We start from the raw sequence: 10,290 nt of genomic DNA, 5'->3' as shown, positions 1-10,290 counted from the left end.
AAAATAAACTCAAAATGGATAAAAGACTTAAATGTAAGCCGTGAAACCATAAGCATCTTAGAAGAAAACATAGGCAGTAAGCTCTCCGACATCTCTCTCAGCGATATATTTGCTGATTTATCTTCATGAGCAAGTGAAATAAAAGCCAAGATAAACAAATGGGGCTATAGCAAACTAAAAAGCTTTTGCACAGCCAAAGACAATAAGAACAGAATAAAAAGACAAACTACACAATGGGAGAACATATTTGACAGTATGTCTGATAAGGGGTTAATAACCAAAATTTATAAAGAACTTGTAAATCTCAACACCAGGAAGACAAACAGTCCAACCAAAAAATGGGCAAAAGAAACAAATAGACACTCTCCAAAGAGGACATACCGATGGCCAATAGGCATATGAAAAAATGCTCAACATCACTAATCATGAGAGAAATGCAAATTAAAACCACAATGAGATATCATCTCACACCAGTCAGAATGGTGCTCATCAACAAAACAACACAGAATAAGTGCTGGAGAGGATGTGGAGAAAAGGGAACCCTCCTGCACTGCTGGTGGGAATGCAGACTGGTGCAGCCACTGTGGAAAACAGTATGGAGATTCCTCAAAAAATTGAAAATCGAACTGCCTTTTGACCCAGCCATCCCACTTTTAGGAATATACCCCAAGAACACTATAGAATGGTTCCAGAAGGAGAAATGCACCCCCATGTTTATAGCAGCATTGTTCACAATAGCAAAGATCTGCAAACAGCCCAAGTGTCCGTCAGAGGACGGGTGGATTAAAAAGCTTTGGTACAGCCCTGGCCGGTTGGCTCAGGGTAGAGCATCGGCCTGGAGTGCAGGAGTCCCGGGTTCGATTCCCGGCCGGGACACACAGGAGAGGCGCCCATCTGCTTCTCCACCCCTCCCCCTCTCCTTCCTCTCTGTCTTCCTCTTCCCCTCCCACAGCCAAGGCTCCATTGGAGCAAAGATGGCCCGAGCGCTGAGGATGGCTCTGTGGCCTCTGCCTCAGGCGCTAGAATGGCTCTTATTGCGGCAGAGCGAGGCCCCATGATGGGCAGAGCATCGCCCCCTGGTGGGCATGCCAGGTGGATCTCGGTCGGGCACATGCGGGAGTCTGTCTGACTGCCTCCCCGTTTCCAGCTTCGGAAAAATACAAAAAAAAAAAAAAAGCTTTGGTACATATATACTATGGAATACTACTCAGCCATAAGAAATGATGACATTGGATCATTTACAATAACATGGATGGACCTTGATAACATTATACTAAGTGAAATAAATAAATCAGAAAAAACTAAGAACTATATGAACCCATACATAGATGGGACATAAAAATGAGACTCAGAGACATGGACAAGAATGTGATGGTAACAGAGCTTAGGGTGGAGGGGTGGGGAGGGGGCGAGGAAGGAGAGGGAGGGGGTAGGGGGAGGGGAGGGGCACAAAAAAAACCAGATAGAAGGTGACAGAAGACAATTTGACTTTGGGTGAGGGGTATGCAGCATAATCAAATGTCAAAATAATCTGGAGATGTTTATGTGCCCTGATTTATCAATGTCACTGCATTAAAATTAATAAAAATAAGATTAAAAAAAGGAATAAAGGGAGCTAAGGAAAAAAACAGTATTTGTAAAGAAGATAGTATAAGCCTGTTATATAATGAAATTTTAAAAAGATAGAAAATCTAGTTTTTTTCTCTCAGAAATTTTATCTTAATAAGGAGGTTAAGATAAATGTAAATATATAAATAGCTACAAATATATAAACAAATACATAACCACAGTATCATACATGTGTGCATGTGTGCACACATGCATACACACACACTACTAATAAAATGAGGTAACACTAAGTATGTATATAAGAAAGCATTTGGCTAAAGAAAAAAAAAACCTTAACTACTTTTTAAAAACCCAGATAATTTATTGGATTATACATATGAAAAGTATAGAGGTAAAAATATTTTTGTTGTTGTTGTTTAGGACTTTAGGACAAGCTTAACATTGCTCTTCATTGAGGCCACCAGAGACCTAGCTTCCTGCGTCTCTCCGCTCTGCCTTCTGCAGTGCAGGCATTCACGCCACCCTGGTCTCACCATGGTTGGCAAAGGCTCCCATGCTTCTCATTCACAATCAACAAGAAAAAGGTGTCCCAGCAGTGCTCCCAAATTCCCAAGGTTCACTGTAAACTGGTCATGTGCCCAGCAATGATCAGTCCTCGTGACTAGGAGATGGCATATTCTAAGTGGCTTAATCCATTCTTGCATTAATCCTGACTGGAAGAGGAGTCGATCTCAGTCCTACAACGTGGCTGAGAATGCACAGAGGGTGGTTTACTGAAGTAATTCCGGATGCCGCTGTCAAAGAGGAAAAGGGGTACTGGAGAAGAAGAACTGAGAGGAAAAACAGGAAAGGAAGAAGGAGAACAGCAGCAGCAGCAGCAGAAACCTGTCCACTATAATGACAAATTGGTGATTTATACATAAATGTTTTGTTTTGTTTTTTTTCTTTCATTTTTCTGAAGCTGGAAACAGGGAGAGACAGTCAGACAGACTCCCGCATGCGCCCGACCGGGATCCACCCGGCACGCCCACCAGGGGCGACGCTCTGCCCACCAGGGGGCGATGCTCTGCCCATCCTGGGCGTCGCCATGTTGCGACCAGAGCCACTCTAGCGCCTGAGGCAGAGGCCACAGAGCCATCCCCAGCGCCTGGGCCATCTTTGCTCCAATGGAGCCTTGGCTGCGGGAGGGGAAGAGAGAGACAGAGAGGAAAGTGCGGCGGAGGGGTGGAGAAGCAAATGGGCGCTTCTCCTGTGTGCCCTGGCCGGGAATCGAACCCGGGTCCTCCGCACGCTAGGCCGACGCTCTACCGCTGAGCCAACCGGCCAGGGCCTATACATAAATGTTTTGATAAATCACATGACAGAAAGAACATGAGAGCCAGGAAGTTCTGGAAGTCTTCCTGAAGGCTATAGAACTCTAGTGGTCTCACTCTTGAGGACATCATGCTAACCCACGTGTAATATCAAATAAAAATAACAATAAAGAAAAGGTTGGTGAGAAGTCTGGTGAAACCACTGCCTCACACCCTCCGTTTGAGGACTGGGTGGTTAAGTGTAGGTAGAAAAATGAGGAAGGAAGGCTACTCTAGTTTTAAAAGTTATAAATATTTACTCCCATAATGTGTATTTTGTTTGTTTGTTTGTTTGTTTGTATTTTTCTGAAGTTGGAAACGGGGAGGCAGTCAGACTCCCGCATGCGCCAGACCCGGTATCCACCCGGCATACCCACCAGGGGGTGATGCTCTGCCCATCTGGGGCGTCGCTCTGCTGCAACCAGAGCCATTCTAGCGCCTGAGGCAGAGGCCACAGAGCCATCCTCAGTGCCTGGGCCAACTTTGCTCTAATGGAGACTTGGCTGCAGGAGGGGAAGAGAGAGACAGAGAGGAAGGAGAGGGGGAGGGGTGGGGAGGGGTGGAGAAGCAGATGGGCCCTTCTCCTGTGTGCCTTGGCCGGGAATCGAACCTGGGACTCCTGCACTCCACCGAGCCAACCGGCCAGGGCCCATAATGTGTATTTGATAGTCAAATAAATTGTTGCCTTGGGATAGCAATTCTAAGGTAGCTTACTGTTTTTCTTCATAAAGTATGCCATCTGACCTGAAAGCAACTTTGGAACGGAAAATGTGTGTGTGTGTGTATATATATATATATATATATATATATATATATATATATATATAATGAATTAATAGTTATTAACTGGAAATGAATTATCCTTTTTTACTCTTTGAACTCCAGTTTAAAAGTTTAAATTTCTTTTAAATATTGTTTATTTTAATAAAATTATTGAATATCTGGATAACAAATTCACCATTTTAACAGACCATATTCCAGAGACATGAAAAGCTAATAGGAATGAGATGACTACTTAATGTGACCTAGAGTATTTATCTGAGACCCTGAGAGGTACATCAGCTTCAGTGGCATAAAAGCCTACTTAATAAAAGTTGACCTCATTTATATATTTCAATGAAAATTCTCAGGCCTTCAAATCTTAGCCTAAGGCCAACTTTTCACAGGCTATACCTGCAAGGCCAGAGAGAGGAAAGTATGGCTACTACTACCTCGTTCTAAGCGAGGGTGATGCCAAGGTCCACAGACTGAAAACTGAGACCAATACATTTATAATTGCTTCGAGTTAAAAATTCTTATAGCCCAGCTAGCTTGTAATAAAACCTGTGTATATGGGATTGAGTGGAAAAAAAAGAGTGCTTAAAACCTAAAATAATTAATTTTGTTTATTTATTTATTTGTTCGTTCGTTCATTTAGCAAAACTAAGACAATGATACTGAACATGCAAAAAGAAAGGTTATTAAGAGTTCCTTGGAGACAGTGCTCCTAATGAAGTCTCCAAATCAAATCCCAATCCCAGAGTTTGAATCCATTTCTTCTCTGACAAAAGTAGAGTAGTAACACCCATTTGAACACATAGAAAAGCTAAGCTATATTCTGGAGTTGATCTGCTCTGAATTTTCCCAGCAAGTTATAATTTCCCATGAACTCATCTTTCTCCCCTAAAATACAGGGGAGAGAGCACTGGATTGGAAGTCAGATGACCTGGTTTTAACTCTACCACTCACCAGCTAGTGATATCTTGGGAAGATTATTTAATCCCTCTGATTTCCAGCCTAAAATATATTGTAAAAAGATATACTACATAATTATACTTATTCATAAAACTTACTTATTTCATCTAAAATAAAACCACTTAGACATCCAAACCAAAGTTTAAAAACTAATAAGGAGATTAATTTAGAGGGAAAATTAAAAAGACAGGGAGTTGTTAGAACCTTTCTTTTTTCCTAGCAGGCTGTACAAACCTCTATTATAACAGAGGTTTGGTCATTTTTAATGAATCTTACCTACTAGACTCAGTTCCCTGGAAGCAGAGACTTTATCATACAAACTTTGTTTTCCGTCTCCAGCAAGTCCCTGACACTGAGGACATGCTAGGTAATGAAAATTTGAACACCTGGAATTAAGACAGTCACTCTCACTAAAGAACTAGAGTGCTCACTGACATATGTGAACCCCAGTCCTGTGGATGTGAATCGTGACTTCTCTGAAGACCACTCCCCAGAAACAATTCCATTTTTTTGGTGGGGGAGTCCATCTGCTTGCTGGGACAACCGCTTTTCTCTTAGACAAAATCATTCTTTGTTTCTTGGGTCTAATTTAATAAACACTGGTCCTATTGAATTACTTTTCCTCTTAATCAATATCTTTACTGTTTCTTTCTAATGTCTTTCTATAACCACAGGAAGCTTTTGTATCAATTTCTTATTCTCCCTCAGATGCAGATCATTTGTTAAGTGGAAGATGAAGTTCCAAGGGAAAAATTAGTATTCACATCAGACCAATGAAACACATCAGTTATCTAGAAGGGCAGATTTCTTGTGGGTCAATGTGGTAAAATTATAAAAATAACTGAGGGTGAAGGGGGATTTAGGCTTTGTCTAGACTTTGCATCAATTTACTAGGTATCTAGTGAAGAAGATAACTTTACCTCTTTCTATGTCAGTCTCCAGTAAAATGAATGGTGAGAGCAAGATGATCTCCAAGCCCTCTTCCATGTTTGATATTCAGAATTAAATGTATATCTCATGTCACCATAAAATAGAATTGTCTATAGTGAGAATAGTTTGCTGCAGGGCCAAAAAGTTGGTCTTGGTTGGTGGACAGTTAACCAAGACCTGTTAAAAGAAGATTGAATTGATTGAAGCTTCCAAAATGAGTGTGCTAATCATATGTTTCAATGGTTATTAAAATCATAACCATGGGCTGTTCTTTCTGGTGTCACACCAGCATCAAGTAAAATAGTCACTAATGTCATTCTCTTGTGCCAACTAGTGTATTAAGAAATGTTGACTCATTAGTCAACAGAGCCAAACAAATTTGTTTCACTTGGGACTTCAAGCTCATGAATCATTAATTCTTTCTTTATGAACACTGAGAACCTACTCTGTGCAAGACACTGTATGTGATACTGAATGGACCATACATGTGAATCAGACATATACATATTCATTTGAAGTTCAAACACAAATACTCTTTTACATATATTCACACAATTATAAATGGTAGTAAGTGATAAGTAAGCTCCATGGAAGAGATGCAGATTAAATACTCTAAGTGAGGACAGAAAACTAGAATTTTACAGAGCAAAAATCACAAAAAATAACATTCTTGAAGGCTGGGTTACATTTGGACTTGTGGAGATGACAAAAAATTACAAAAGCAAAGAAAGAGAGCTTATAAGGCATAGTACATGTAGAACAAAATAAACACCAGTTATAACATTGAACATTTACCAAGTACTTACCATGTACTAACATTAAATATAGTTCTCAGTAAGTCCTATAACTCTAAGAGATTGGTTTAATTAGCATGCTTATTTTCAGATAGAAACTAAGACCCAGAAGAGAAGAATACCTTGTTCAAGTTCTTCCATGAAATGAAATGTGGCAGAGAAGCCAGAAAATATAATCTGAAAGGTTCATTGTGGCTAGACCAGAGGTCGGCAAACTCATTAGTCAACAGAGCCAAATATCAATAGTACAACGATTGAAATTTCTTTTGAGAGTCAAATTTTTTAAACTTAAATTATATAGGTAGGTACATTTCATATCAAGGTAGCGCCCAAACATGGTATTTTGTGGAAGAGCCACACTCAAGGGGTCAAAGAGCCTCATGTGGCTCGTGAGCCACAGTTTGCCAACCAGGGGGCTAGACGATAAACAGGCTAGAATGCTAGACTCTCAATGAATCAAATTTAGAGGGAAGACAAATGGACTAAATGGGAAGCAAAAACTACAGCCTTACAGATATTAAAAAAATAAACCTATGCTTCCATATATTAATTAATATGGTCAAAAATCAGCAATCCACTAGCACCTTGAAGCACGTAACATCATTCACATCTGGAAGGGATGTGTCCCCTTATTAATACCACCATCTACTTATGAAGGTGGGAAAAGTGAGGCTAAAAGATAGCTAACTCTGATCAAGTGTCCCATTTAATTTAAGCTTTAAATAAAGAATAAATATATGTGTGGGCACATGGTTACATAATTCTTGCCAGTTAGTTCCATACCACTATTGGGAACTGACAACTGAAGATGATAGTAAAAATTTAAAACCCTCTGACACTCATACAATCTATGCACTGCTCAGAAAACAATTAACTTGTGTTCCCTTCTGTGCTTTAATCATAATAATGTGATTCTACTACTCCGCTGAGTTGGTTGGTAACCGGATATACATAAGACATTTAACACAGGCAGCTCCCCTAAGTGGATGTTTGTTAATTCCATCCCGAATGTATTGTAAATAAAAAATGCACTAGAACCTCCAAGGATGTTCTGTTTTCATAGAGATTAGTAAGGTGGCTTGGATTTTTCTCCTGTTTGATCAGCTGTTCAGGAATTAACTTCAACTAAGCCATATTCATGCTTAAATTTGTATTATTTAACACAAATATTTTCTATAAAATATGAAGTTCCTCTTAGATATTTATATGCTGCCATTTGTAAGCTCATGCTATGGAGATTTATATTGAGTTTATGTGTTTATAATTGGTTTATTATGCTAATCAGAAATAGAGGTGATAGCTAAAACACACACCCCCAAAGGGATATCTATTTAAGGTCTCTGTGAGTTAAATTAGTTATCTTATTATCTCTATCTCTAGCAGTACCTTTAAGTATATTATAATTCTAATAATAATAGCTAGCACATACTAACTATTTTATTATTGTTAGCATTTTTATTTGAATTATTTTGATAAAAATCTAAAGAAGACTTGGGATCTCTTCTTCAGTTATTCTGGGATTCTGATATTGTGTCCTGATAACTTCAACAGCATCACATTTAAAGGAGTGACCCAACATACATTGTATTGCAGCTCATGGTGTTCGGATACTGGGATTTTTTGATAAAAATAATATTTGCCCTAAAGAAAGTTTTAGAATCTTACTTTTAAAAGAAGCAATCATTTAACCTTATTCAATTACAGAGAGAGTGGTCAACGAAGATATAAAAGCAGTTATATTTCTCCAGATAAATGTTCACAGAGTAGAAACAAATTTTAAAGCCTCAAGACTTTAGCTATTTAAGCCAACTTTTTTCCTCCAAATGATTTTTTCCTTCTACTTAAAAAATATATTTCTACTTAAAAAATATTTATTTTTTATTTCCTGGTAAATAGTTGCACATTTCAGTCTGCCTACCCATAAATACTTATATTTGTTTCCACATATAATTTTAAGTGTATTTTATATGTAATTGATGTTTATGACAGCCCCTTCCCGTAATTATCACTGGATTAAAGTTATCATTCATAGAGTTATGGGAATGTATTTAAGTTTGAAATCACCCAAACTATAAGGGTTATCATTTAAAACATAACCTTTATTATAACAGGGAATTTAAATAGTGTGCCTGTGAAATTTAGAGTGTATATCTCAAACAACTCAACTGAAATAACAATGGAAGTGAAGCACGTATTATTGAACAGAAAGGTTAACTCAATAAAAAATCAAATTCTTGCTTTTCATAATTCCATCATAATTTTATTTTGTATTTACAGTCTTCAATTTGTAATGTAAGGGTATTTAGGGTATTGGAGGGATTAAGGAAGAGAGATGGGGTTTGGAGGAAAGGAATCAGAGGCCATATCTGGACAGCAGGAATTAATCGAGTTAACAGGATGTGAAAGTCTTCCAGAAGAAATTCTTGCAGCCAGCTTTGCGTTCCCGGGGTGCCATGGCGGGGTTGGAATTAGTAGATCTCTGCAGCTCCAGCCTCATTTCATCCTGCTCAGCAGCCTGGGACACATCTTCAGGTTCCAGGGCATCGTTCTCTGTCTGGTTGGGTTCAGCCAGCAGCTCTGCCAAGAAGTACTTGGCCAGTTCCTGTATGAGATGAAAAGGAGAGAGAAATAGAGAGAATGAGGAGAAGGATAGAGAAGAAAAAAATGAAGCAGCCTAGTCTGGAAAGCAGATTAAGCCACATCCAAAACCCAAATTTCACATCAGTGCACCCCTATCATTTAAAATTATTGAGCATATAAAATAAGAGCAATTGTTATAATCACCAAGTTACACAAAGAGGCTTGAAAAAAAATCAAATATTTCTGCAAGTTTTCTATCTGTGGGCTTAAAACACACGCATAGAAAAATAACGTCGTTAGAGCAGTTTTGTAAAGATAAACAACATAAGCCTACAATTTGTTTAACTCAATTTCCACTTCATGAGCTACAAACTGGAATTGTTCTTACCGTCTTTACTAAATCAACTGTGGAAACGAGACTTTTCACAACCTTAAACGTACTGTGCTCCGTCAGCAGAGTGCCCGTTAGCCCCCGGTCCACTGCACGGGACAGGAGGTGTTGCTCAGGACGGTAGCAGTTTCCGCGGCGCTTTCTTTCAGCACCTGGGTCAGCACCTCCCATGGTCAGCACCCGGGATAGATGCCACCATACCGACCTGCTCAATTACCCAGCTCTCGGAATTTCCTTGAATGCCAAAGAACTCACCTGTGACGGATTGAGCTGATTAGGGAGAAAAAAGAGGTAAGAGGGGATTCTGGACTTTGAAAGTTTTCCTCAGAGCTTTGGGAACTGAGAAAGCCAGAAAAACACCGAAATTCTTCAGCAGCACCTTTAAATCCACCCAAGGAGGCAGGGGCAAGGCTAAGAGGAGGCTAGGATTCGGGAATGGGGAAAGGAAACGTCGAGGTAGTCTCCTCACCTGCTTCCCCGCGGCTGCAGCCAGGGACTTCTGCAGAAACTGGCGGAGCCGGGGATCCGAGGGCGCGCCGGTGACGCCGCCCAGAGCCAGGACGATGGAGAGCGCGGCCAGCGCGCACTGGAGGCGGCAGGACAGCATCTCCGTGGCGCCGGGAAGCCGAGCTGAAGCGCGGTGGGTCAAACTCTAGGAGCAGATCCGCAGGCTGCAGCGACGGCTCTGAACCTTGCGACGCCTCAAGCCGCTGTGTGTTCTCCACCGGCTTCCCCCCTTTTAAACTCTCTCTCTGACGTCAGACTAGGAGGCGCCCCCAGATTTCACTAGCGCTTTTATGCACAATTAGCCTCGTGAAATCAATCACAGAAGTGGGAGGAGGCTTCACAATCCAAAGTGGCTTACTTAAAAAATCAAAGCAATATTAAAAAGAAAAAAGAAAAAAAAAACATACCAAAACCCTGCACACCCACTGGCCCA

The 10,290-nt window shown here is 40.2% G+C and overlaps 1 protein-coding gene across 1 annotated transcript; it reads right to left on the bottom strand.

Annotated features, from left to right (window-relative positions):
- Nucleotides 1-8,596: 8,596 nt before the first annotated feature.
- On the bottom strand, nt 8,597-10,082 carry SST (somatostatin). Its single transcript, XM_066347270.1, has 2 exons — nt 9,820-10,082; nt 8,597-8,981 (listed from the first exon to the last, which is right to left on the bottom strand). The coding sequence occupies exons 1-2, from the start codon at nt 9,955-9,957 to the stop codon at nt 8,769-8,771; spliced, it is 351 nt and encodes a 116-aa protein (XP_066203367.1). The 5' UTR covers nt 9,958-10,082; the 3' UTR covers nt 8,597-8,768.
- Between the last annotated feature and the right edge of the window lie 208 nt (nt 10,083-10,290).

The sequence above is a fragment of the Saccopteryx leptura genome, chromosome 8 (genome assembly GCF_036850995.1).
Source record: "Saccopteryx leptura isolate mSacLep1 chromosome 8, mSacLep1_pri_phased_curated, whole genome shotgun sequence".
In the NCBI taxonomy this organism is placed as follows: domain Eukaryota; kingdom Metazoa; phylum Chordata; class Mammalia; order Chiroptera; family Emballonuridae; genus Saccopteryx; species Saccopteryx leptura.
The sequence above is the reverse complement of the archived record's forward strand: the minus strand, read 5'-3'. Positions and strand labels throughout refer to the sequence as shown.